Raw genomic sequence first — 27,879 nt, 5'->3', positions numbered from 1 at the left:
CGTCGGCCTACGTTTGCTAGGAACAGTTTTTTTGAAATATGTCCGTCTTTTTCGAGATCGGCCGCACTGTGCGACGTTACCCAAATTTGGGCGACGATTTTATGACTGCCCAAAATTTGGTCACCGTGGGCTCGTCACCCAACTTCGGGCGACGATGCGTGCATTACCCAATAAAAGGGCGATGGTGGTAACTCTTTCATTCTCAGTGGAAAATCTCCACCATAATATGTTGATGCAGGCTTTCACCGTAAGACATTTACAGTGTGGCTGCGTAGCCCCTTCCAGTCACCACTTTCCTGATTTGTGTGCGCGAGATGGGAGATGTTGGTGGCCATGGCACGAGTATTCGACTCTCTTATCACAGCCAGCTGAGCGCGGCCCACAGGCTGGCTTGGCTTGTCGCGCCGCAGCAGACGGGCAGTTGTGCTCGCGGCTACCAGAGGATGGCCACCAAGTTCGCCATCCTGCTCGGCCTTCTGGCCGCCGTCTCGCAAGGTAGGCCGCCCATCGGACACCCAATGCGTGGCTACAGGGTTCCGAAAATGGCTTATTCTTGAAAAACAGACAGAAACTCGTCTGGTTTGACAGTGTCGTATAGAGGACGGTTTAGGCTGCTCATAAAGCCGAATGGCGCCAAAATAGGTTGAATTGCGTTTTTCAAAACTTCAAGAAAAAAAAACCTTCAAAGGGAAAAACTAATTTCTTAACCACTAAGTACAAAATGAAGCACAGTTTTTAATCTCTTTTCAAAGATAGTCCTGAATTCCTACGGCTATGGTTGTTAACGTCACTTTTAGATGGTAATGTGCTGTTTGTCTTTGGGGTTGAGTGACGATAACGCGCCGTTCGAGGAACTTCGGAAAATGTAACAACTTTTCTTCACCAGTGACGCGCAGAAACCGCGTTCGTTGCTTCAATACAATCCCTCAACCACCTCATTTCCAGTTCAGAGTGCTAATGGATGAATCTGAATCTTAACAAATTGAACCAACATTAAAACTTATACGTTTAGCATGTTTGGATTCAAACTTCTTTTCAAAGGTACATGAGTCATAACAACTTCGAATACTGTTTGCCCGTTGTCTATTGTGGAGAGCACCTCCATTGCGAGTTTAGCATCGCTCAACCTAGCCTACTCCTTAAAGGAACTAATAAACCACCGCTCTCAGGAAAAAAATCTCTCAACGCTGGTACTTGAAGTGGGTCCATTGCTCAATCATCCCAGCGAGTCAAGGAAATTCTTTTTTTTTTACCGTTAGGTGCCTTGGCAAATCAGCACTTGGCATGGAATGGTTGGTCCCTGCAAACGAACGTGGTCCTCCGTTCTCACAGCGTTGGGCAGTGAGACTCCCACCACCAAGGAAGGGTCTTTAGCACTGCAAATTGAATGGACAGACTAAGCGCTAAAATATGGCGAGACATAGTCTCGCCACAAAATGGTCAGTGACAAAAGTCTCGCCACAAAATGGCGAGGCTTTTGTGTCTGACCGTGGCGTAAGGCCGCCAAGGACGGTAAGTACTTGGCGAGAAATCTGACCTTTGGGTTTTGAACTGTGCGCCCCGTCTTACGTCCCGTCCGCAGCGACCGGCGACTGCGAGTCGAGGCACTTTCAGTGCAGGGACGGCAGCGGGTGTGTTCCCTTGTTCTTGAGGTGCGACGGTATCAGTCACTGCAGCGACGGCTTCGACGAGGAGGCCTGCGACGGTGAGTGCATCACGGGCTGCGCATAATCCCTTCCACACTGCTAGGCGCCTTTCGCCGCCTGCCCTCAATTTCGTAGCGCCTGATGGCGCCTCGTTAGGTGCCTTATTCCGAGGTGCGGAAGGCGCCATATACAACAAATAGGACGGAGTCAGAATGCAAACCTCAAATTACTGGTACTTCAACAACCTGACGGAAGTCCACGATCGCTGATTTTTCAGGAAGTCTAAAATTTGAGCTGGAAGATAGAGGTTGTCGATTTGATGGTTGGGTTTAACACCACAGAATCCTGTAGAAATAAGTGTCATTTAGGTTCAAGAGCCATTGCAATAGGCGAAGTACAGTTGGACTTTCGTCATTTTGAGGTCTGCGTGGAATCTATAAGAGATATTGGCACATGCTTTTCACCAGTCGATAGTAAATCGAAAGTTCTTGAACTCAGCCGAACATATTTTATCAAAATTTTGGACAATCGTCACAATGTTAAAGCACTGGGAAAATTTCGTTACTTGATGACAATTTCAAGGCTTATTTTCCTTACAAGGATGTCATCAAAACAATTGGTGACTTTGTTTGTCACGCCCATGCAAGAAGTATAGAAGCTTTAACGAAAATATCATAAATTTGTGATGAGATTATCATCATTTGAAAGTGATGAAAATATCATCCACGATTTTGTCATAAAGTGACAACAATTAGCGAGTATCAGTCAAATGCAGCCAGTGTCCTGCTTGCGCTGAGCGACCCTCCATTTCGGGGGTATGAGGTGAAGCTCCGCCGAATACGCCGTGAAACGAGCCGTGAAGGCAGCCCGCATCCCTATTTCATACGTGAAGGATGTGTCAAATTTGGCATTGCAGCTCCGCAAATTGAAGGATATCCCGAAGAACTGATCCAGGAAGCGGAAGAAGGGGATAACTCAATTTTGGCCATTTTCCAGGAGAAACCAAAAACTGTTAGCAGGGTAAACTAAAACAAAACAAATGAATGTTGCAAATGTTAATAATTTCAAAAAGCATTAGTAAAATTTTGGAAAAAAAATCGAAAGTGTAAGGTCACTCCGTAGAGGATTTCTGCGACTTATCACTTTCCGTTGAAATGGAAAACAGAGTCAGCTCACCTTATATTTCCTAAACAAAGAGGAATGTGGAGACAAGTCAAGTGGAACAGTAGTCTGCATAAAGTGTATGTTACTCTGGTGTATTTTTTGGACTTAGCTCTTTTTTCCAAATTGAAATTTAAAATTAAGGGGGGTTTAAGTTGAGTTGATTCTTTTTATACTAGATTCATAAAAATACAAGTTGAGTTATATCCTTTTGCCAATTTGTCAAACGGACTCGTGTGGACTTCCGTTGAGTTATCTCCATTTTCCAATGAAATTTAGACCGTAAAAGGGGTTAAGTTGAGTTATACCCTTTTTCCATGTGGATTTTCTCCTAAACTGCTTGGAATTCAGTCAAATAATTTGGTGTAATGATGGAAACCATTCTAAGGCACAATAATAAAATAAAAACTCAATTTGGGGAGAAGTCAAGTTATTCCCTTCTTCCGCTTCCTGGATCAACTGAATTCCGTATCTATAGTCACTCCACAGGCCGAGCGACGAAGTGATGCCCTTTGTCCGCAGCGCTGCCCACGGTGGCCCTGCCGGCCAACGCCTCGGTCACGGCCCGTGTGCAATTCGCAACGGCACACGACTCTTTCGAGCTGCACCTGTGCGGCGGCCAGCACTGCAGCAGGGTGTTACTGTGGGGCGAGGGCAAAGACGGCACGCTGAGATACGAGACTCAAACGAGCTGCAACCTCTGTGGCAGGCGATGCAGCAACCGCGTAAAGGTGAGTGGGCGTTCAAAATTCTTGACGCGCTTTGAGCCGCAAAGTCGCTAAACAGGACTCTAACAGGACTTGTGACCCCACCAATGGATTCCTCGTCGGGAGAGCAATCCATTGGTAGGGTCACACGTTCGGTTTGAGTCTTATTTAGCGACTCTGTGAGCCCGTCCGGGATTTTGGCCACCTCCTCTGGTCTTTTGGCCCACTGTGCGTCCCGTTCTGCCGGGACGTCTCACCGCGTGCTCTCTGTGCAGACCCACATTGAAGGCAGCTATATCCTCCGCCCCGGCGAGGTGGTGCTGGAGGTGCAGCACCGGCCCGGGCAGCTCGCCGTGTGGCGGCAGGGCCGGCCGGACGACGTGGTGGAGGTCCCCGTGGGGGCGGACTACGGCACGCTCAGGGTCAGGCCCTACTACTGGGGCACCGACATGCCCGTGCGGTACACTGGTGAGCGACGCTTCACTGTTGTCGCGCTGCTCGGGAGTGCAGCGAAGAAGCACGCCAGGAACACTGCAGCGAGAACAGCTTATTGTGTCGCTGCTCCAATCTCTCAACATTTTCTTTTCCGTCAACGGGGGTAACTTGGGACAGTATGCCCTATAGAACTGATTGGTGCTGCCATCCAGCGACGGGAGTTCCTATGCGTCAAACCCGCGGCAGGGTTTTGTTACGGAGGCCTCAGGGCACGCGCGGAAAGGCGGAGAAGGTGCATAACATCACAATTAGTATTTGAGAAACGGGAAACAACATAAAAGGGTTTTTGACGAAATATGTCAAACATCGAAAAATTGACCCTAATGTAAGGAGTGAAATGCAGATTTGGCCGAGTGGTCTCTCTGGGGTGTTATATCATACAACGGTCTAGATTGAGTTTGTCCTGGTCCTGTGTCCTTGTTGCCGCCCGACTGGTGCGTCCGTATCAGTGGTCCTTCCTGCAGCGCTGTGCGCGATGGCGGCCAAGGCCACGAGCTGGGGGTCGAGGCACAGCTTAGCTAGGCACGGCACTGTGATCCAAAATGGGTTGTGAACGTCGAATCATCTGTGGCGAATTCTGACCGCTATGAAAACTTCACGGTTAAAACGGTTCCAGGTTTTCCCAGGACCTCCCTGGAAATCGCCCATGTACACTCTGAATGTTGTACAGTGAAGATTCTCCATGTTATGGTGAAAATGTTCCATATTATGGTGGTGCAGCTGACCTCATAACATACCATTCAGAATTCACTATACCTTATAGATATTTTGACGAATTTCGTTGGTGAAGAAAATCTCCACCATAATATGTTGGTGCAGCCTTTCACCGTAAGACATTTACTGTGTATTTACCACAGGCTTCCCGGGAAAACCAGGTACCGTTGTTACCGTGTATATTGTACACCACAGAACATAATAGTGTGATAGTCCCGACTCCGACACGTGCACATCCATAACACGCATGCGCTGCCATAGCCATATTGCAGCTTACGTGCAATGCGTCCCGAAAATGACCTACACTGTAAAAATATTCCGTAGTTTTGTACGGAAAATGTACAGACGAAAATAGTACGGACGCACGGAAAAAAGTACGGAACGTCCGTACTTGTCCCATAAGAACTCATGTAATAGAGTACGGAAAAAAGGTACAGAAGTTCCGTAGTGGGACAGGTACGGACGGTCCAGGCAAATTATTGACCAGACATGTTCCGTACTTTTTTCTCGCAGTGTATGCTTAATGCATGGGAATGGGAAGACATTTCACATGAAGTGCAATGCAAAAGCAGTGCACCAAGTGACGCTAAATTCATAGCGTTTGGATTCTCAGTGTCTTTACACTGTCGTGCAGGGGACAGCCTGCCCGCGTCCGCAGCGCCCTCTGTCACGGCCTCTCCGGCCGCAGCGCCCGCCGAGTGCGAGTCGGGGAAGTTGAAGTGCAAGGACGGCCAGTGTGTTTCCGGAAGGTACAGGTGCAACGGCAGCAACGACTGCCGCGACGGCTCCGACGAGGAGGATTGCTACCGTGAGTGGAAACCACACCAGACCCGAACCTTGACTACCTCTTGCACAAGTGATGTGCCAACGCTTCCACATTAAATTATGTAAGCCTACTTTTTGGTGCATGAGCTTCGCACAAAATTGAAAATGCGTTATGAATGCACGAATTTGTGCCAAACTAAGCACGAAAAGTGTGCGTTGTTGCACATGAAATTCATGCTTATCGAAACAAATGCCCAATTTTTTGCCAAGCTTATGCATTAAAAAGCACACTGCCATTCCAAGTGTGAGACAGTCTCACACTTGTAAGAGTGGGACAGTTTGTCTCACGCTTACAAGTGTGAGCCACGTTTGTCTCACGCTTGCAAGTGTGAGACAACGAGGTCCCGCACTTGCAAGTGTGAGACACGGTTTGTCCCACACTTGCTGCCTATGCTAGCTCTGTGGTTCAATGCCACGGGTCCCACACACTAAACTTCTTACGGATACATCCTACCTGTATTACCAGGGGGCGGCAACGGCCTAGGAAGCGCGTGAAGCCATGCGCGAGTGAGGTGCAGGGGTTACTTATTTTGCTTCGATTGTAAGATCTAGGCCGTTGATTGCAAAACGCTTTGCACAGATCAAAAGAGCACAAAACCTGGGGTGCATTAGGCCTAAGAGACTGCCCGATACTTCCAATTGAACCGAACACAAGGGCGGAACCATTTACATCAACATGGCGCATTCGAGTTTTTTCCTAAATTTGATGATTTCTCGTGTTTTTAGGGGTTTTCACTGCACCTTAACATCAGGTAAGGGGGGCGTTTCGAGAAGGGCAATAAGCCTAATGCACCCTAAATTTCAAGTCCTTTCCACCGGTGCAAAGCGTTTTGAAAAACACAGTCTAGTTTTCATAATCCCGAACAAGTGCGCAACCTCTTTCACTGACGGCGCGAGCATCGCTTCACGCTCTTTCTAGGCGGTTGCCACCCCCTGGTATTACGGACATTTTTGTGCAATTGCAATTACGGATAGATTTTGCTTGTAATACGGATGAAATCATCCGTATTACAAAGAGTTTTACGTCCGTACCATACGGATATTTTCGTCTGTATGTTACGGACACGAAAACCTTTGTATTACGGATAAAATCCTCCGTATTACAAGCAAAATCTATCCGTAATTGCAATTGCACAAAAATGTCCGTAATACAGATAGGATGTATCCGTAAGAAGTTTAGTGTGCACGTTGTCTCACACTTGCAAGTGTGAGACATCGATGTCTCGCACTTGCAAGCGTGAGACAAGCACTGCAAACTGAATGGAAAGACATTACGCCAAAATGTGGCGAGACAAAAAGTCTCGCCACATTTTGGCGATACTTTCATGTCTCGCCACAATATGGTCAGATTCAAATGTCTCGCCAATTTATGGCGAGACTTTTTTGTCTCGCCAAAATATGGCCCAAAATTATTTAAATAGGGTAGGCAATGCATGGATTCATAGCAAAATACATAAACTACTGCATTATTCACAAAATTCACGAGAAATCATTTCTGATCACCACTGATAGTTGTTTGACCCACTGGGGGACTCTCAAGAGTAACGCTGTTTGTTTCGCTCATAAACCAAGAGGTGCGTCTTCACATAACAGGGCCGCTCACATTCAGTTTCATTGAAATCAGATTGTACTCACAATAATCACAGTAGCACTGTGGCTATGAAGAAATTTGCAGGCAGGTTGAGAGTTGATTCATCCAATAAAGATTGTCTACAAACATGTAGCTTTGAGTACTGTACAACTTACAAGGGAAGTGCCCCAGGTGTTACATCCAGATTTTGATCATATTTTGGGGATCTCTTCTACTATACAATAGACTAATTTTCCGCATAAAAGTTTTTGCTGAGATATATTACAACGGGTTTTAAACCTAGGTCCAAATTTTCAAAATCACTCAAAAAATATTTTTTGACCAAAAAGTTTCTAAATGGCCTGAAACGTCCAAAAATATGATTTTTTTCGATTTTGGAGCAAAAAAATTTTTTGTCCTCACTAAAGTCCAAAAACTTGGAAAAAATTCAAAATCACATTTTTGACCAAAAAGTCTCCAAATGGTCTGAAACGTCCAAAAATATGATTTTTTTCGATTTTGGGGCAAAAATATTTTTGTCCTCACTTAAGTCTAAAAATTAAAAAAAAAATACATTTTTGACCAAATACAGGGTGAGTTTTCTCAATGTGTCAATAATTTGCAGGCAGTTTGGGCATCCCTAGGGGACCATTTTTCACCAATGAACTAGTGGGCGCAAACGTCTAGATACGGAGATAATTGGTGTTTTGAATTTGGATTTTGCGCCTACAAGGTAGGCACCCGGTGCCACTGAGTGTGGCAGGACCTGTCGAGGGGGTGTCGCGGGACTAGCAGTACTCGCGGGAGTGCCACTTACCTCGCGGAAGTATCCGTGGAATCCTGCCACCCTCGCAAAGACAGCCGTGAGATCCACTGTAACGGGGGCCACCATGACAGCCCCTTGAGACCCGCGGCAACCCCTCCCAAAAGACATTTGCAAGGTCCGCCGCACCCCTTCGAGACTCGAAGCACCCCTCCTAGACCCGCGACCCCCCACGTGAGGTCCTGCGCCCATCAGGGCAGCGGGTGCCTACCTCGCAGGCGCGAAGGTCAATTACAAAACACCAATTATCTCCGTACCTAGACGTTTGCGCCCACTAGTTCATTGGTAGAAAATGATCCCCTTGGGGTGCCCAAACTACCTACAAATTATTGACACATTGAGAAAACTCACCCTGTAGTCTCCAAGATCCGCAACGTTAAAAACATGATTTTATTCGCGTTTGGAGAATCTTTTTGTTCTGGCGTTAGTCAATATTCGTGAAAAAACTTGAAAGCCAGATAACAAGATTTGGACAAAATAATTGAGGTATGGTACGCAATGTTCAACTACGTCATTTTTTGGCCCGTCCCGTTTATTTTTTGTAAAAAAATGACGGAGGGACGGGCATATACAGTAGTATGACCCCTGCTGTGCGTCCGTCCGTCCGTTCGTCCGTCCGTCCGTCCGTCCGAGGACTTCCCGTGGTCCGATCTTGACCAAATTTGGTATGCAGCCTCCTTGGGTGACCCTAAGAACCGCCCGGTGGCAGCAAATCCGATCCGAGCCCCGGGGGCGCTGCTGCAGGTGCATCATGGTCTACATGGGGTCGAGGGGGGGATTTCGGCAACGGATACAGCTAGGAGGGCATGTGGGGGTATTTTTGGAATCAGGGTGACAAGACAAAACCAATGGTGCCAATTTCAAGCAAATCGGAGAAGTTTGGACCCGGGTTCAAATCCCAGTGGGGTATTTTTTTAAACATTCTTTTTATTCGAGTGTTCGCATTTTTCAGATGCTTTTGAGGGTGCTGATGACGAAAACTACATTTTTTTTAACCCCAGACTCAGGTTTAATTCCCGTCGGGGTCAAACATAGGCAAAATTTTGAACGTTTCTTAATGTACCGGACGGGCCAAAGTTGCCGATGAATATCGCTACTTTTCCTGTTATTAGACTTAAGTGAGGACAAAAATTTTTTTGCTCCAAAATCGAAAAAAATCATATTTTTGGACGTTTTAGACCATTCCCACACGGAAAATAGACGTCTAAAAGACGTATATTAGACGTCTATTTGTAGATGGAAATGAGTCTAATAGAGGTCTTTTGACATCTACATGTAGATCATCTACACATAATCTAATGGTCGAATTTGCGACGTCTATTAGACGTCTATTACTTTTCCTCTAGTAGACGTCTGCAGATAGATTTATAATCGACGTACTCAGAATAGCCCCTGCATACCAAGTAGACCACAACGAAGGTATCAACGGTCAAAACGCGAGTTGGGTTCCCACTTGGGAAGGTAGTAGCATTTAGATCGAACAGGGCAGATCGTACCTGATGTGGGGGTTTAGAGGGCCGAGCAAGGGAACGCTGCCGGTACGGCACTGCCAGCCCTTGCCACATCCAAAAAATTGTAAGGTCCCCACGTCGCAAGAGCGATTATATGGAGAGAACTCTTCAAAGGAGAGGAGAACGGCGTAGAGACTATAACAGAACTGGCTCACGGAGTCGTCACCGCGAGCGGGCAGACGTGCTTTGCGCGTGGCGCGCTCTCGTGGCAGTTAGGAGAAGCTTATCCGTCTAGTACCTGATCTAAAGAGTAGAAAGACATCTTTCTACTTTGAAGACCAAGATCTCACCCACTACGCTATGGGCTGACCTAAGAAGTTGGGACGGAAATTAATCTGTGGCGTCTGCATAAAGTCTATCATTGTGCATCTATAGATAGTCTACATGTGATATATTTTTAGACGTCCATGTTTCAACGACCTTAGCTGTCTACATGAAATCTACCGTGTGGACATCTGCAGATAGACCTTTGCTAGATATCAGGTAGATCTGTCCTATGAGTCCTTAGATGAACTTCGACAAGAAAGATCATCTATAGACGTCTGCAGTTGCATCTATAGTTAGACATAGACGGATTAGAGGCGTCTTAGATCCTTTATAGACCGTCTACTTCAGTCCATAGATCTCTATAGACACTAAAGATCATCTATAGATTGTCTAAATTTGTCTATAGACGTAGATAGACCTTTGAAGACCACATCTAGACGGTCTAGCTTAATCTATAGACGTCTATTTTCCGTGTGGGAATTTGGATACTTTTTGGTCTAAAATGTGATTTTGAATTTTTTTCAAGTTTTTGGACTTTAGTGAGGACAAAAAAAATTTTTTTTTCTCCAAAATCAAAAAAAATCATTTTTTGGACGTTTAAGGCCATTTAGAAATTTTTTGGGTTTAAAAAATTTATTTTAAGTGATTTTGAAAATTTGGACCTAGGTTTAAAACCCGTTGTAATATATCTCAGCAAAATCTTTTATGCGGAAAATTAGTCTATTGTACAGTAGAAGAGATCCCCAAAATCTGATCAAAATCTGGATGTAACACCTGGGGCACTTCCCTTGTTAGCCCAGAGAACAGATGGTGCAGACTGTTGATGAACTTAACATTTTGACAGTTCTCCTTTTTCACACGCAGTTTGACAATAGCTCGAACGATTAAAAAACATCTTCGCAAACAGATAACCCAGTTGGCAACAGTCGTCAAATTTCTCGAAACTAGGAAAAACTAAATTATATCGTTGCAAGTCCAACAATCGCTCAGAGGCTGGCAGCCATTTTAGAGGCTATGTTTTTTGTGTTTTTGGACAGAAGAGGTTTGGTGATTCCGTGCGTAGGGGTCATTTTCAGGTCACCGGGCCTTGCGCCTGAACTGAGGTTGATTTGGTAGCTTGGGCAATTCAAATTTGTTTTACTAAACGAAGACCATGTCCTCATGTGGATAAGTCGATCTAACTTTTGTTTATCTGGGTTTCGTAAGCGCTAAAGTGTCGTTTGTAAGTCCGTAAATGGGTCACCAACACCTATAAGACAACATTTGCCATGCTGTAGTATATGACTCAGCCACATTCAAAAGAAAACTGGCTATTTCACTCTCTCCCCTGACTATTCTTCGCAAAATTACGGAGGTTGACCTTTGTATCATCACTTGTTGAACCCGAAACAGCCTTTGGGAAAATGTCCACCGTGTGACCATGTACCTATGCTGTTTTTACAAATGACGGTCTACTGGGTTCCTTTTCATTTTAGAAACTCGCGACCACTTGGGATCGAAAGAACATAAAAAACCTTCCATAAGCCCGTGCCCACGGGACCTGGGGCGGTCAAACGACGCTTCCAGGCCGTCAGAAGATTTCAAAACGGTAAGGGTGTAAAAATGATGTAAATTCCGTTTCGGGGCCGTAGCTCCTCCATCTGAGGAGAAAGTTTCCCACAACCTTCGCTGAAAAATGCTATTTTGGATGCTGAAATGACCCCGTCAACGTTTTTACCTATCTTGTAACCCAGCGGTTCAGGAGACTAAAAACTTTCGCTTTGTAAATTCCGTAATCTGTAAATTCCGTCATTAGTTTCTGTAAATTCCGCCGTATTTCATAGGGAGTGAAAATAAAAGCAACTGTACGCTGCCCACGCTCAGGGGGTACTGTGGGGTCTATTATGCATCTGCACCAAATTTACCCCTAAAGTTGAACTTTAAAAAGAACATTTGTACATCCAAAATGACCCCTACGCACGGAATCACCCGCTTATGGGCGTGACGATTTAGATTTCAGATTCGGGTTGTGGAAATTATAAACGCATGACCAAACCATATTCGCAGTCACATCCCACATCTCGTAAACAAAGTAACCTGAGGAAATGGCCGCTGGTTATCATGTTTTTCCTCCCGACTTTGCATCAATAAAATTAAGTTTTTCTAGTTTGGAGCGATGACGACTGTTGCCAACTGGGTTATCTGTTCGCGAAGATGTCTTTTTATCGTTCGAGCTATGTCAAACTGCGTGTGGAAAAGGATAATTGTCAAAATGTTTAGTTCATCAACAGTCTACACCATCTGTGCTCTGGACCAAAGTTGTACAGTACTCACAGCTACATGTTTGTACACAATCTTTATTGGATGATCAACTCTCAACCTGCTGCAAATTTCTTCATAGCCACAGTGCTACTGTGATTATTGTGAGTACAATCTGATTTCAATGAAACTGAATGTGAGCGGGCCCTGTTATGTGAAGACGCACCTCTTGGTTTATGAGCGAAACAACAGCGTTACTCTTGAGAGTCCCCAGTGGGTCAAACAACTATCAGTGGTAATCAGAAATGTTTTCTTATGAATTTTGTGAATAATGCAGTAGTTTTATCTATTTTGCCATGAATCCATGCATTGCCTACCCTATTCAATAATTTTGGGCCATATTTTGGCGAGACAAAAAGTCTCGCCATAAAATTGGGCGAGACATTTGAATCTGACCATATTGTGGCGAGACATGAAAGTATCGCCAAAATGTGGCGAGACTTTTTTGTCTCGCCTCTCCAGAGGCGTAAAGTCTGACCTTTGGATTTTATAGCGTGGCTCCCACATGTAAGCGTAAGAGACAATAGTCCCACACCTACAAGTGTGAGACTGTCTCACACTTGGATTGGCAGTGTACACACTAACGTTTTTCGAACGAATTTTTTGTACGACACACCACGGTTTTTTGTGCACACGAACTTTTCGTTCGAATTTGTACGAGATTTTGCACAAACATGGGGAAATATTTGCAGTTTTTCGTACCAAAATTGTTCGAAAAGTTCGTGTGCACAAAAACTCTGATGTCTCCGTACAAAATGGTACACTGCAAACCTAACTGTCTACTAAGCACCACTTACAAATGCATGCTTGCACGTACACTCTTACAAACGCATGCTTGACACGCATGGAGTTACGGCGTCAAGCATGCTTTTGTAAGTGTGTACTTGGCGCATGCTTTTGTAAGTGTGTAACAGCGTAACTACCGTGGGATTCCCTATGAAGATTACGTTGTTCTGTCTATAATCCTCACATTTAGTGTGAGGCCCGACGCTGTAGGGCCACGCGGCGGTGTGCAGGCTAAGTGACGAAGTGACGCTCCCCCTGTAGGGCTCAACATGGTGGCCCTGCCGGTCCAACGCATCAGGCACGGCCCGCGTGCAGTTCGCGAAGGTGCACGGCATCATCTTGGGCATCTGTGTGGCGGCCAGAGGTGCAGCAGTGTGTTGCTGTTTTGGCGACGTGACAACGGCCGCTGGCCTACAGACGTTCACGGGCTGCAACGCACTCGTCTGGAGGCAACGGCGTTCAGGCGAGTTTCCAACGGCCAGAAATCGGTGGAGGTCAAGGGAAATAACTCCAGCCAAATGTGGCACAGCCGAAAATTCATCAAACATGTAAAATTCACTGAAATTCATTAAAATTCTTGAAATTGGACTATAATCATCGAAAATCGACTGAAATTCATTGGCTTTGTTGCGCCGAAATTCAGGACTTCCCCTTGGTGAAACAAATTGAGTTCTCCTTTAAATTTCAATTTTGAGGTGCGGAGGAGTTTATAACTTGCCCTTTGGCTACACTCCCCCTAAAACTTCAGATCTCTTATGGTGCAGTAGGGATTACACCGCGTAACCCTCAACTGCGTCCCCTCTTTCCCTGCTATGTGGTTGAGCAAGAAAGAAAAATTCCAATGCTTACGCATTGCACGTTGTTCCGGTTTGTGGTAAATATGTAAGTTAATGAAAGAAATTTGATGTTAGAAATACGAAGAAGAGTAATTTTATAATTTTGGGCTGAGAGAGAACCGCAGCCTTTAAAAGCAAGCCAAACAACCCAAACTCAGCACACTTGAAGAGGCAGTTTCAATGTGCACTACTTTTTTTGTTTCAGCCTCGCGATTTTCGAAAGGCGCAGACGCCGGGAAAATTGTTGCCAACTGCGAAAATTTATTTATTCTGTCTTTCTGCTGTGAAGTTTTACTACGGACAGATTTGAATTATGTGTAAATGTTTTTATCAGTGTACATGAGGAAAATTGGGATTGTGTAATTTTAACCACGTTTTAAGTTTTTTTTATATATGGCTTTCAATTTTGACAGTTGGTATAATGGCAGTGGGACGTTTTTTATCGAGAATTTTTTCCTTCATGTTTTTATCATTTTCTTAGAACAGTGATCAGTTTTTTGTCCACTTTGATGGGCGGAAGTTTAGTTTTGAGGAGTGGCACTTTTTTTCTTCGAAACGTTTCTGAAATGTGAACGGATAGGGTGCTTGATTGTTGCAAATTTATTTTTGGGTCGTTTACGTGAATTTTCCACGATAAATTTTTAGATTTTCTCTGGATTTTTTATTGTATTATGATAAGGATTAATATGGCGGGCCGAAATGTGGATCCTGGGGGGTCCGTATAAGAAGAATTCTGAGCGGCCCCGGCAATAGGGGTCCTCCTTCGTCGGAACCCCTAAAAATGGTAAGGAGTCTGGACAATTGCTCATCTAGGCGGCTTTGTAGCTTTGGGCCCAGTGGTAAGTTCGCTTGCCACAAAATTGCATTGCAAGCCGTTTTCGAATGCCTTAATTGGCGAGCTTCGCACAGAAATACTCCCCAGCTCATGAAGATTTCAGGTCAAAGCTTGCCTAATTTTCAAGCAAACTTATCACCGGCTTTGCAGTGACACAGTGGTCTTCACTCTAAATGTTGTACAGCGAGATTCTCCATATTATGTGAAAATGTTCCATATTATAGTGGTGAAGCTGACTTCGTAACATACCATTGAGAATTCACTGTACCTTATAGAGATTGGACGAATTTCGTTGGTATTATGGAGAAAATCTCCACCATAATATGTTGGTGCGCCTTTCACCGTAAGACATTTACTGTGTTTTCATTCGCCCCTCGATCTCATCGCGAGCTGTCTGTGCAGGACCACTGGTCAGGCAGCGACAAGGACTTCGCCCCCGGCGAGGTGGTGCTGGAGGTGCAGCACCGGCCGGGCAGCTCGCCGTGTGGCGGCAGGACCGGCCGGACGACGTGGTGGAGGTCCCCGTGGGGGGGACTACGGCATGCTCAGGGTCAGGCCTGCCTACTGGGTCGCAGATATGCCGGTGCAATTTACCAGTGAGTGCCGCTTCAGAACTGAACATGCTTGCACTCTTGAAGCCTACGAAGCATTCGCTTCATAACTACGAAGAAAATGAAGGCGTTGTAGAAATGCTTCGTATTTCAAGATGCTTCGTATTACTAAGGATTTTGCTTCATAATACGAAGCATTTCTTCGTAGATTTTTCAATGCCTTCATTTTCTTCGTATTGCGAAGTGATTCTTCGTGGAGTTTTTACTGTGTGGTCAATTATTTATCTGCCGTCCGTTCCTTGCCATCAACGGAGGTTGCGTACGATGTTTCACGCCCCAGTTAGATTCCATGAGATCCCTCCGTATGAAGGCTAAGCGGCGGAGGTCTGTTGACGCGTTCTAAGGGAAGTATCGTAACTATTTGTGTCTAATTTGATCGTAATTGTTTGTGCTGACCGAAAGATCCTAATTACTTTCTGCCTACCACACGGCAGTAACCTGGGATTCCGGGGTGGCTGCTGGTGGACGCTTTTCCACAGGGTGGGCCCGTGAATCCCAAGTATTATGCTTTCGCCGTGCAAACATTCATGACACGGTCCAAAAGTTGGTCGAGCGTGACAATACACTTTCATTCTAGGAACGTAAAAGCACGTTTAAACGAATGTGACAAAATGTCACGTCCCTTTGAGCATTGTGTCGATTTCAATGTGAATCAGTCATAAATTGGCCAATTCACATTCAAACGAATGTGACACAATGCTCAAAGAAAGTGACATTTTGTCACATTCGTTTCAACGTGAGCCACGTTCCTAAATGAGAGCGTAACGATTCTTCTCGCTCAGCACGAAAAATTTACGATACTCCTCTTTTGGACGCTTCCTGCCTTTATACCGTATCCTATTCTGTACCTTTTCCAAATTAAATAATTCTTTTTGTTAAGCAGTTTAATTGAATGCGAAACACTTGGGGCCATCACGAGTGTCTTGGTTCTCACTTTCTCTTATGATGCCTGCAGTTGCTGCGACAAAAGCTGGGACAACCAAGTGAAACGGAGAAAGTCACCCGGCAGCGACACGACCTTACAAGAACTGCAGAGCTGTATGTTGCCGCTATGCTTTTAGTCCAATAAACACAAGCAATCTTGGGTGTCATGTTTGTTGTTATTTTTTTTAATATTTTTTCTTTTTTTTTGTTTGGGGGGGGGGGGAGGATTCCGAAAGATTTCCTATTGGTTTCAGTCTAACATTTGGTTTCTTTTCATTCCACTCCAAATTGAAGACCGCTTCTTGCATTTAAACAAATGATCATTCCAATTGCTTATAGAAATTTAAAGTGCAAACTCTCCGTAAGAAAAATTAAAACACAAATTTGCGACAGTCAGTTTGTGCTATCGAAAAATGGTTAATGGGTTAATTAAAAAATGTACCCTTTCTTTTAACAAAGCCTCTAGGTCCATCAATTGACAAAAACTTGTGTCCTATACTTTTTAAAGGGGGTAAAATTGTAAAATGGGGTGCCCCGGGGCCCCCCTTTGAGCCCAAAACTGGTGAATGTTTTGAATTTAAATTTTTGACTTCCCTTTTTCACACGCAGTTTGACAATAGCTCGAACGATTAAAAGACATCTTCGCAAACAGATAACCCAGTTGGCAACAGTCGTCATTGCTCGAAACTAGGAAAAACAAAAATATATCGTTGCAAGTCAAACAACGCTCAGAGGCTGGCAGCCATTTTAGAGGCTATGTTTTTGTTTTTGGACAGAAGAGGTTATGGGCGTGACGATTTAGATTCAGATTCGGGTTGGGAAATTATACGCATGACCAAACCAGTATTCGCAGTCACATCCTCACATCTCGTAAACAAAAGTAACCTGAGGAAATGGCCGCTGGTTATCATGTTTTCCTCCCGACTTTGCATCAATAAAATTAAGTTTTTCTAGTTTGGAGCGATGACGACTGTTGCCAACTGGGTTATCTGTTCGCGAAGATGTCTTTTTATCGTTCGAGCTATTGTCAAACTGCGTGTGGAAAAGGATAATTGTCAAAATGTTTAGTTCATCAACAGTCTACACCATCTGTGCTCTGGACCAAGTTGTACAGTACTCACAGCTACATGTTTGTACACAATCTTTATTGGATGAATCAACTCTCAACCTGCCTGCAAATTTCTTCATAGCCACAGTGCTACTGTGATTATTGTGAGTACAATCTGATTTCAATGAAACTGAATGTGAGCGGCCCTGTTATGTGAAGACGCACCTCTTGGTTTATGAGCGAAACAAACAGCGTTACTCTTGAGAGTCCCCAGTGGGTCAAACAACTATCAGTGGTAATCAGAAATGTTTTCTTATGAATTTTGTGAATAATGCAGTAGTTTATCTATTTTGCCATGAATCCATGCATTGCCTACCCTATTCAATAATTTTGGGTCATATTTTGGCGAGACAAAAAAGTCTCGCCATAAATTGGCGAGACATTTGAATCTGACCATATTGTGGCGAGACATGAAAGTATCGCCAAAATGTGGCGAGACTTTTTGTCTCGCCTCTCCAGAGGCGTAAAGTCTGACCTTTGGATTTGTAGTGAGCGTGGCTCACACATGTAAGCGTAAGACAAATAGTCCCACACCTACAAGTGTGAGACTGTCTCACACTTGGATTGGCAGTGTACACACTAACTGTTTTCGAACGAATTTTGTACGACACACCACGGTTTTTTGTGCACACGAACTTTTCGTTCAAATTTGTACGAGATTTTGCACAAACATGGGGAAATATGTGCAGTTTTTCGTACCAAAATTGTTCGAAAAGTTCGTGTGCACAAAAAACTCTGATGTCTCCGTACAAAATGGTACACTGCAAACCTAACTGTCTACTAAGCACACACTTACAAATGCATGCTTGCACGTACACTCTTACAAACGCATGCTTGACGCATGGAGTTACGGCGTCAAGCATGCGTTTGTAAGTGTGTACTTGGCGCATGCTTTTGTAAGTGTGTAACAGCGTAACTACCGTGGGATTCCCTATGAAGATTACGTTGTTCTGTCATATAATCACTCACATTTAGTGTGTAGGCCCTACGCTGTAGGGCCACGCGGCGGTGTGCAGGCTAAGTGACGAAGTGACGCTCCCACTGTAGGGCTCAACATGGTGGCCCTGCCGGTCAACGCATCAGGCACGGCCCGCGTGCAGTTCGCGAAGGTGCACGGCATCATCTTGGTGCATCTGTGTGGCGGCCAGAGGTGCAGCAGTGTGTGGCTGTTTGGCGAGAGGGACAACGGCACGCTGGCCTACAGGACGTTCACGGGCTGCAACGCACTCGGCTGGAGGGGCAACGGCGTCAAGGCGAGTTTTCCAACGGGCCAGAAGATCGGTGGAGGTCAAGGGGAAATAACTCCAGCCAAATGTGCACACCGAAATTCATCAAACATGTAAAATTCACTGAAATTCATTAAAATTCATTGAAATTGGACTATAATTCATCGAAAATCGACTGAAATTCATTGGCTTTGTGCGCCGAAATTCAGTGACTTCCCCTTGGTGGAAACAAATTTTGAGGTTCTCCTTTAAATTTCAATTTGAGGTGCGGAGGAGTTTATAACTTGTTTATTTGCCCCTTTGGCTACACTCCCCCTAAACTTCAGATCTTATGGTGCAGTAGGGATTACACGCAGTAACCCTCAGACTGTCGTCCCATATTTCCCTGCTATGTGGGGTGAGACAAGAAAGAAAAATGGTAAAGGAGTCTGGACAATTGGCTCATCTAGGCGGCTTTGTAGCTTTGGGCCCAGTGGTAAGTTCGCTTGCCACAAAATTGGCATTGGCAAGCCGTTTCGAATGCCTTAAATTGGCGAGCTTCGCACAGAAATACTCCCCAGCTCATGAAGATTTCAGGTCAAAGCTTGCCTAATTTTGGCAAGCAAACTTATCACCGGCTTTGCAGTGACACAGTGGTCTTCACTCTAAATGTTGTACAGCGAAGATTCTCCATATTATGGTGAAAATGTTCCATATTATAGTGGTGAAGCTGACTTCGTAACATACCATTGAGAATTCACTGTACCTTATAGAGATTTGGACGAATTTCGTTGGTATTATGGAGAAAATCTCCACCATAATATGTTGGTGCAGCCTTTCACCGTAAGACATTTACTGTGTTCATTCGCCCCTCGATCTCATCGCGAGCTGTCTGTGCAGGACCACTGGTCAGGCAGCGACAAGGACTTCGCCCCCGGCGAGGTGGTGCTGGAGGTGCAGCACCGGCCCGGGCAGCTCGCCGTGTGGCGGCAGGACCGGCCGGACGACGTGGTGGAGGTCCCCGTGGGGGCGGACTACGGCATGCTCAGGGTCAGGCCTGCCTACTGGGTCGCAGATATGCCGGTGCAATTTACCAGTGAGTGCCGCTTCAGAACTGAACATGCTTGCACTCTTGAAAGCCTACGAAGCATTCGCTTCATAACTACGAAGAAAATGAAGGCGTTGTAGAAATGCTTCGTATTATCAAGAAATGCTTCGTATTACGAAGGATTTTGCTTCATAATACGAAGCATTTCTTCGTAGATTTTTCAATGCCTTCATTTTCTTCGTATTGCGAAGTGATTCTTCGTGGAGTTTTTACTGTGTGGTCAATTATTTATCTGCCGTCCGTTCCTTGCCATCAACGGAGGTTGCGTACGATGTTTCACGCCCCAGTTAGATTCCATGAGATCCCTCCGTATGAAGGCTAAGCGGCGGAGGTCTGTTGACGCGTTCTAAGGGAAGTATCGTAACTATTTGTGTCTAATTTGATCGTAATTGTTTGTGCTGACCGAAAGATCCTAATTACTTTCTGCCTACCACACGGCAGTAACCTGGGATTCCGGGGTGGCTGCTGGTGGACGCTTTTCCACAGGGTGGGCCCGTGAATCCCAAGTATTATGCTTTCGCCGTGCAAACATTCACTGACACGGTCCAAAAGTTGGTCAGAGCGTGACAATACACTTTCATTCTAGGAACGTAAAAGCACGTTTAAACGAATGTGACAAAATGTCACGTCCCTTTGAGCATTGTGTCGATTTCAATGTGAATCAGTCATAAATTGGCCAATTCACATTCAAACGAATGTGACACAATGCTCAAAAGAAAGTGACATTTTGTCACATTCGTTTCAACGTGATGCCACGTTCCTAGAATGAGAGCGTAACGATTCTTCTCGCTCAGCACGAAAAATTTACGATACTCCTCTTTTGGACGCTTCCTGCCTTTATACCGTATCCTATTCTGTACCTTTTCCAAATTAAATAATTCTTTTTGTTAAGCAGTTTAATTGAATGCGAAACACTTGGGGCCATCACGAGTGTCTTGGTTCTCACTTTCTCTTATGATGCCTGCAGTTGCTGCGACAAAAGCTGGGACAACCAAGTGAAACGGAGAAAGTCACCCGGCAGCGACACGACCTTACAAGAACTGCAGAGCTGTATGTTGCCGCTATGCTTTTAGTCCAATAAACACAAGCAATCTTGGGTGTCATGTTTGTTGTTATTTTTTTTAATATTTTTTCTTTTTTTTTGTTTGGGGGGGGGGAGGATTCCGAAAGATTTCCTATTGGTTTCAGTCTAACATTTGGTTTCTTTTCATTCCACTCCAAATTGAAGACCGCTTCTTGCATTTAAACAAATGATCATTCCAATTGCTTATAGAAATTTAAAGTGCAAACTCTCCGTAAGAAAAATTAAAACACAAATTTGCGACAGTCAGTTTGTGCTATCGAAAAATGGTTAATGGGTTAATTAAAAAATGTACCCTTTCTTTTAACAAAGCCTCTAGGTCCATCAAATTGACAAAAACTTGTGTCCTATACACTCTCATCCCAGGAACGCGACATCACGTTGAGCGGTTCCGGCTTTGGAGAGGCCGGAACCGCACCCCTAGTTTTAGTGCAGAAGCCCCAAAGGGCTCCCTCGAACCTAACTTAGAACTCTAGTAGTAGCAACCAAATTTAAGAAATACCTAGACCTAGCAAATATGGGGAAAGCCGCAAGGCAACGCCAACCAAAAATGTAAAATGTAATGTAACAATGTAACAAGAACAATAAAATCTCTTTAAAAAGTAAAGTTGAAATGAATGTGACAAAATGTCACGTTCCTTTGAGCATTGTGTCACGTTCGTTTCAACGTGAATAAACTAATTTATGCCACATCCAAACGAACGTGTACGTGTACGAAAACCACTTAAACAATTCCCATTGCAACGACAGCTTTTCATCCGCTAAAATTTTAACTGCCTTCGATAATTTTTTTCTAGGAAACTTCGTACAAAAATAAGCAGAGCTGATGGTGAGAAAAAATGGCCAGTCCGATGCGCTCTGCCAAGATTTAGAGGCTGATTTGTACCTGTGTTCAGCGCAAAAGAATTAATGAATCGACAGTTTTGACGTGCGCATCGTGCGCCGTCTGAATGTACATCTGAGTTGTTTATCATTCAAATCTACAGCAAGTGCCGACATTTTTTGTTTGTATTGCGGGCTTGAATCCATTTCTTTAAGGTCTATGCACTGAAGTGTGTAAATAGGACACTCTTTATTTACAGCATGCTTCCAAACACTTGGCGGAATTGCAAAAGGCGGAACAACCGTGCACCGGCAGCAGCTGTCACTTGCTTTACTCGCGTTGCTTTGCAGCGGCAGTCCAGACGCGGAGACCGTGGGTTAAAAACTTCTCAATCTCAATAAATTTTTGGTTTTTATTTTCCATTCATCATAAAATTCTGCGTAACACCACAGGCCCATGACAAACGGTTAATGCTCTATCACCATTCCATATGCATTTCTCTATGTCTAAGGCTCAAAGATCGATACAGTTAGATTGACTTTAAAATTAAAAACAATAAAATTACAATCTCTGATGTGATTTAAAGACGGATTCGCGAAAATCTATCACGTTATTTGCACTACAAAACATTATCCCCTAAAACTACTATGTATTTTTTTTCTTTCAACTCCGAAGCGAGCATCAAGTGTGGATACCTGAGGGGCTGAGCTCCTAATTTTATTTAAATCTGTGTCTCACAAGACCAGCATCAGTAACGTTGCGCTGTAGACAGCTTCATTCCAAAATAACAATAATTGTTCAGTCAATTCTCTTCGACGTGGACGTGCTTACGAAACTTTCACCCTGAAACTTCAAGGAGAGTGCACCGAGTACAATGTTGACTTAGATAAATATATAATTATGTTATCCATTGTATAACTCAGACCGTTACTGGTAATAACACAGACCAGGACACATTGAAATAAGAAGCAGAGCCTTGTCGGAGTCTTAAATCGGCCTCCTCCGACAATTCGAAAGAATATTTTTGTGTCACGAACATCAGAAGTGACGAGTTCATATTCTTTTCAGTCCCAACACCAAGAAACACAGAAAAATTTTTCAAAGTATGTCACCAAATCCCATAATTTTGCACACTTGAGTGAATGAGCTTAAACCCTTAAAGTTACGAAAAACACGAAATTGTCTTACAAGCAAGATTCACGGAAAGCACTCTGCAGACGCGTGGAAACGGCAAGGGCAAACACGTGGGTCTAAAGAGCAGGATTTGCTTGAGAAACCGTGCCGCGCAGGTGTCACATGTTCAGTGTTTCACCTCTGGGTTGAAGAGCGCCTACGCAGTGGTCGGCGCAGCGTTCTCTGGAGAATAATCCCTCAGAACAGATCGGGGTATCAAACACAAAACCTGGACTAAGGCACCACCGACGATCTTGACCTCCCGGCAACGGTGGCGGCGCTGCTTCCCGCCAGCAACCCGTCGGCCGAACTGTGGCGATGGAACACTATCATGTGCGCGCCCAAGTGCCCTGGGCTCACGAAGGCCGCGGAGCACTCGCTGCAGTGCAGGCCGGCGTTGGAGTGCGCCGCCGTGTGGACCTCGGGGTTGGAGGGCCGCACCAAACACTTGCAGCAGAAGAGCTTGTGGGCCCACTGCCTGATGTGGCTGCTCATGTGGTGCTGCACGTGATCCTCCCAGGACGTGAACCCTTCCGAGCAGCCTCTGAAGATGCACCAGCCGATGACCTTGTCCTCGGAGCTCCGAGCTTCTGGCGATGCACTCTGGGATGCTCGTCCGCTTGCTGCAGCGGGCCCGGACAGCAGCAGTGGGCCTGTCGCCCCGAAGCGGTCCAGGCGGAAGTCCTTCTTCACGGAGATGCGGGGCGCAGAACCTGGGAGCAGAGACAGGACTTAGTTTCTATTCAGAACACAGGCATCGCCTACGTGCACCGTTATTTTAAATTCTAGTTCTGCGCACAACACGCGCTTCGGTAACGTGCACCGTGCAACATCTCTCAGGCAGTTTCTGTAATGTGTAAATGCCTCATAGGATTGAATTAAATGTTGTCGCCTGAGGCATGCAAAAAGCCCGAACCCAAACAGTCACCTGTACACTAGGATGCGGAGGAAAGACATATAGTGGGACAGGGGATTTGCGAAAGGATCACCAACCAGCCTTACACTCTCATGTAACATCAGGTGGTTACGAACGTGACAAAGCATCGCGTTACTTTGAGCATTGCGTCACATTCGTTTGTGAATAAGCTCATTTATGGCCGATTCACATTCAAACGAACGTGACACAATGCTCTAAGGAACGTGCCATTTTGTCACCTGTGAGGAGAAGGTACGATTTTCGCCGTTAATTTAGAGACGGTATTTGCCGTACCTCGAAGTACGGCGTTTACAGTAGTTTGTACACTGCGCTGTAAAGATGTAGCCATACATTGATTCCATTCCAAAGAGTTTGAGTGAGATTTTAAAATCGTTCAGATTGACTTTGCAGTAAAGAAATGGGTGCGTCTCTCAGGTAGTGAATTGCACGAAGTACGGTAAACAGCGGTAAAAACTTGGGTAAAAACCGTACCTACAGGTACGGTAAACACCGCACTTCCAAGTACGGCAAATCCCGTTATAAAATTAATGGCAAAATACGTACCTTATTCTCACAGTGTGGAATGAGAGTGCACTTTGGCCTACACAGAACGAAAGACTCAATCGTCAAAACGCGCTTGAAAAAGTCTCACATAACTTTTAACCGCATTCAATCTGTTCTGTTCTTATTTCTTAGCTACATACATTTAACATTGCGCCAATCTTCTCAGGACATGGAATTGTGGGATCGCGCTCTTGAGAAGTTACTGGCAACAGCAGAGCAGAGCTCGTGTACATAACAAAATACTCATTGAGGTATTTATAGAGAAACAAACTCAATGTTGTTTGAAAAAAAAAAAAGATTTATTCTCACAACAGCACCCGATGAGAACTCAACAGGTTTTCCTCCCAAGTCACAATACAATATTATTCCTATAACTTCCACTTCCCACACCATAACAGCAAAACTGTGAAACCATGACATAAATTATTTGTACTCAAGATGGATTGAAATGGAAAAAAAAGGAATCTCCAACCTTAAGGTTCAAAAAAGTACAGTTCCTGTTCAGTTTAACTAAAAAACGGTATTGGTACCCCAAAAAATCAATTTTCTCAAGAAAAAAAAAAATTCCCACCAAAATCTTTTGCAAAGGGCCAGCACAGCAAAAGCTGAAAATACAATTATGGTTGAATCTTATCCCCTGCATGACTTTAATAATAACACTAACCGAGACTGAGACAGTAAACATTATTTAAATTAAATGACGGAGCCCAGCATCTGGGTCCTTGGCACACACACTGGTCGTTTAGCTAAGGGGTTAAATTATTTCCAGTGTCTCCTAGTAACTTCAGCGACCATTTTTTATTCATAATTAACACATGGTCTGAATTTCCCATCTGTTCCCAACACCTAAGGCCGACACCAAACAGTGAACATATCCACATCCACAACAAAAATTTCTTTCACTTCCCTCATTCCTTGGATAAGCGAAAAGCTATCTAGCAAGACCGAGAAAGGTACGTCGGATTACCCCTAACAATTATGTCTGTGAAATCTTCTCATGTGGCTTGAACGGTGCCTGAAGTTGAAAAATCGTGCAGGGCACATTTCACATTTGAAGGGTTCCGTAGAAGCGTTGGAGTGCTCCTTAATGTGCTCCTTTGCTTCGGCGAGATTTCCGTGCTGTCTGAGGCACAAGTGGCACACAAGCGCGGGGTCGGACACCATCGAGTGCTGGTGAATGTTGTGCTGGACGTAGTCTTCCCAAGAGCAGAACGACGAGCCGCAACCGCTCTTCGTACACCACCCCAGCACGGCCGGGACAGAGCCGTCCGGACGCACGTGGTGGAACTGCGTCATGTGGCTCGAAACGTCGCCGTCGACGAAGCGGGCGGAGCACAGTGGGCAGGCCACGTCGCCCTTGCGGTGCAGCTGCAGGTGGCCCGGCAGTCCGCCCACTGGCTCCATTTGCAGGCACAAGGAACACATGGCGTCCACCTGTCAAACACACACCAAGTGATTAGGCGGAATTTTGTACGGCACCCTTAAAACCTTACGAAGTATTTTGAGCATACACTCTAAATGTCTTACAATGAAATTTGACCTATGTTATTCGTATGTTACAGTGGATTCGGCGCAAGCATAATACGAAGCAATATTCCTTCGTAATACGAATCTTTGTAGCTTTTTAATTGGAAGATACAAAGAAAAACTTTCGTAATACGAAGAGAAAACACCTTCGTATTATGCTTGCGCCATTTCCTTCGTATTATGAGAAATTTCTTCGTAAGACATTTAGAGTGTACATACGGACAAACTAATTTACTTTGTTATACGAAGAAATAGTTCGTAAATTACGAAGTATTTTATTTGTAATCTTATGTATGCTCAAAATACTTTGTTCTTACAAACTGCTGTGCTTTGTAGGGCCTGAAATAGTTTATAAGGTTTTCTCAGTGGGGGAACTTGCAGGAGTTTGTGCATACGACGAATTTGCATAATATGAGTAAAAGTGCATAAATTTATGCAAATTTGAGAGCGATTATCTAATGGCTAAGCTCTAGGGATGAATTTCCATCCACACCAGTGTAGGTTTCAAAGTGTCCACAATGGGAGTTAGAGTGTCACGATAGGCTCGAGCAACTTAATAATACAAACTAATTTACTTTGTTACACGAAGAGATAGTTCTCAAAATACTTTGTTAAAACAAACTGCTTTTCTTTGTCAGGCCGCAAATAGTATGTCAAGTTTTCTCAGTGTACACAGGTTAAAATCATGCATCACCACGTATACTCAGAAAGAAAAAGTCTTGATCAATACGCAATTTTGGGCGAGGTGTACTTTAGGACCCAAATTTGGTTGAGGAAGGGTGTATCAGTTACCTATGTGGCTCCATAACTATTAAGACCAAAATTTGTGTGAGGAAACCTTCCTCACCCAGATTTGTGAAATAAGGAATTCCTCACCCAAAATTTTAGTCATGATCATGACTCTTTCATTCTCTAAGTACAAAAACATTGCAATTTAGCCCAACCGTGGCTGACACTTGCAAGCTTCAGACAAAGTGGTTCGCACTACATGGTGCGTGACTGTCTCACACCTGGAATTACAGTGTGCTCACTAACCTGTGCTCTGTTGGCGTGGCACATCCTCTGATGCAACACGTGTTCTTCCCACGAGCAGAAGGGGCGGCCACAGTGGGGGTAGGTGCACCAACCAATGACAGGCCTACTGTCCGGCGACCCAGAAGCTGACTGGTGCGTCGAATTGTAGTGGTCTGCGTATCGCTCCCAGGATGAGAAACCCGCCGAGCATTGTGGAATCATGCACCAATCATGTCTGGGGCAGCGTCTTCCACGAAGTCGTAATAGGGCCCGGCCGAGGAGGACGCCGATGACGGGCTCGACGTTCCTGCAGCGGCCGAGGACGCCGACGACGGTCTTGACGTTCCTGCAGCAGCCGAGGACGCCGATGAATGTCTGGACATTCCTGCAGCGGGTGAGGACGCCGAAGACGGTCTAGACGTTCCTGCAGCGGCTGAGGACGCCGACGACGGTCTCGACGTTCCTGCAGCGGCCGAGGACGCCGACGACGGTCTGGACGTTCCTGCAGCGGCCGAGGACGCCGACGACGGTCTGGTTCCTGCAGCGGCCGAGGACGCCGACGACGGTCTTGTTCCTGCAGCGGCCGAGGACGCCGACGACGGTCTTGTTCCTGCAGCGGCCGAGGACGCCGACGACGGTCTTGTTCCTGCAGCGGCCGAGGACGCCGACGACGGTCTGGACGTTCCTGCAGCAGTGGCCGCAACGGTTCTTCCCCGCAGGTTCTCGGTCGGACTGTGGTGATGGAACTGGATCCTGTGGGCGCTCAGGTGCCCTGGGCTCACGAAGGTCGCCGAGCACTCGCTGCAGCCCAGGCGAAGGTTTGAGTGCGCCGCCGTGTGGGCCTCGGGTCTGGAGGGCCGCATCAAACACTTGCGGCAGAAATGCCTCTGCACCGACTGACTGATGTGGCTGCTCATGTGGTGCTGCACGTGATCCTCCCAGGACGTGAACCCTTCCGAGCAGCCTCTGAAGGTGCACCAGCCGATGACCTTGTCCTCGGAGCTCCGAGCTTCTGGCGATGCACTCTGGGATGCTTGTCCGCTTGCTGCAGCGGGCCCGGACAGCAGCAGTGGGTCTGTCGCCCCGAAGCGGTCCAGGCGGAAGTCCTTCTTCACGGAGATGCGGGGCGCAGCGGCAGCAGAACCTGGAAGCAGAGACAGGAGTTAGTTTCTATTCAGAACACAGGCATCGCCTACGTGTACCGTTATTTTAAATTCTAGTTTCTTAGTTATTTCGTATTATTTCAACAGAAAAAGTAAACCAAAATTCAAGTAGTTAGCATGCAAACCAGAACCCAATCACCAAAATTGCTAAAACTCACTATGAAGCGGGAAAAGACAACTAGAAGGAC

At 45.3% G+C, this 27,879-nt stretch overlaps 2 protein-coding genes across 3 annotated transcripts; one reads left to right on the top strand and one right to left on the bottom strand.

The window, feature by feature from the left end:
* Window positions 1-301: 301 nt before the first annotated feature.
* On the top strand, window positions 302-21,083 carry LOC117651834 (prolow-density lipoprotein receptor-related protein 1-like). Of its 2 annotated transcripts, XM_034396242.1 has the most exons (9): window positions 302-495; window positions 1,583-1,705; window positions 3,330-3,538; window positions 3,790-3,982; window positions 5,358-5,375; window positions 5,406-5,531; window positions 18,165-18,370; window positions 19,223-19,418; window positions 20,398-21,083. In XM_034396242.1, exons 1-9 carry the CDS (start codon window positions 315-317, stop codon window positions 20,427-20,429), a joined length of 1,284 nt encoding a protein of 427 aa, XP_034252133.1. In that variant the 5' UTR covers window positions 302-314; the 3' UTR covers window positions 20,430-21,083. The 2 variants fall into 2 exon arrangements, with proteins under 2 accessions (XP_034252133.1, XP_034252132.1); XM_034396241.1 differs by having other exon boundaries at window positions 5,358-5,531; window positions 20,398-21,080.
* Window positions 21,084-24,297: 3,214 nt separating this feature from the next.
* On the bottom strand, window positions 24,298-27,077 carry LOC117651889 (GDNF-inducible zinc finger protein 1-like). Its single transcript, XM_034396430.1, has 2 exons — window positions 26,550-27,077; window positions 24,298-25,421 (listed from the first exon to the last, which is right to left on the bottom strand). The coding sequence occupies exons 1-2, from the start codon at window positions 26,748-26,750 to the stop codon at window positions 24,957-24,959; spliced, it is 666 nt and encodes a 221-aa protein (XP_034252321.1). The 5' UTR covers window positions 26,751-27,077; the 3' UTR covers window positions 24,298-24,956.
* Window positions 27,078-27,879: the final 802 nt, after the last annotated feature.

This window comes from Thrips palmi, unplaced genomic scaffold, assembly GCF_012932325.1.
Source record: "Thrips palmi isolate BJ-2018 unplaced genomic scaffold, TpBJ-2018v1 HiC_scaffold_6, whole genome shotgun sequence".
Taxonomy (NCBI): Eukaryota; Metazoa; Arthropoda; class Insecta; order Thysanoptera; family Thripidae; genus Thrips; species Thrips palmi.
This window is presented reverse-complemented; position numbering and strand designations above follow the sequence as displayed.

Coding starts and splice junctions, on each gene's coding strand:
- LOC117651889 (XM_034396430.1), bottom strand. CDS start 26,750: ATGATTCCACAATGCTCGGCGGGTTTCTCATCCTGGGAGCGATACGCA. Junction 25,422..26,549: donor GCCACGCCAACAGAGCACAG/GTTAGTGAGCAC, acceptor TGTGTTTGACAG/GTGGACGCCATGTGTTCCTT.
- LOC117651834 (XM_034396241.1), top strand. CDS start 315: ATGGGAGATGTTGGTGGCCATGGCACGAGTATTCGACTCTCTTATCAC. Junction 3,983..5,357: donor CATGCCCGTGCGGTACACTG/GTGAGCGACGCT, acceptor ACTGTCGTGCAG/GGGACAGCCTGCCCGCGTCC. Junction 5,532..18,164: donor CGACGAGGAGGATTGCTACC/GTGAGTGGAAAC, acceptor CTCCCACTGTAG/GGCTCAACATGGTGGCCCTG.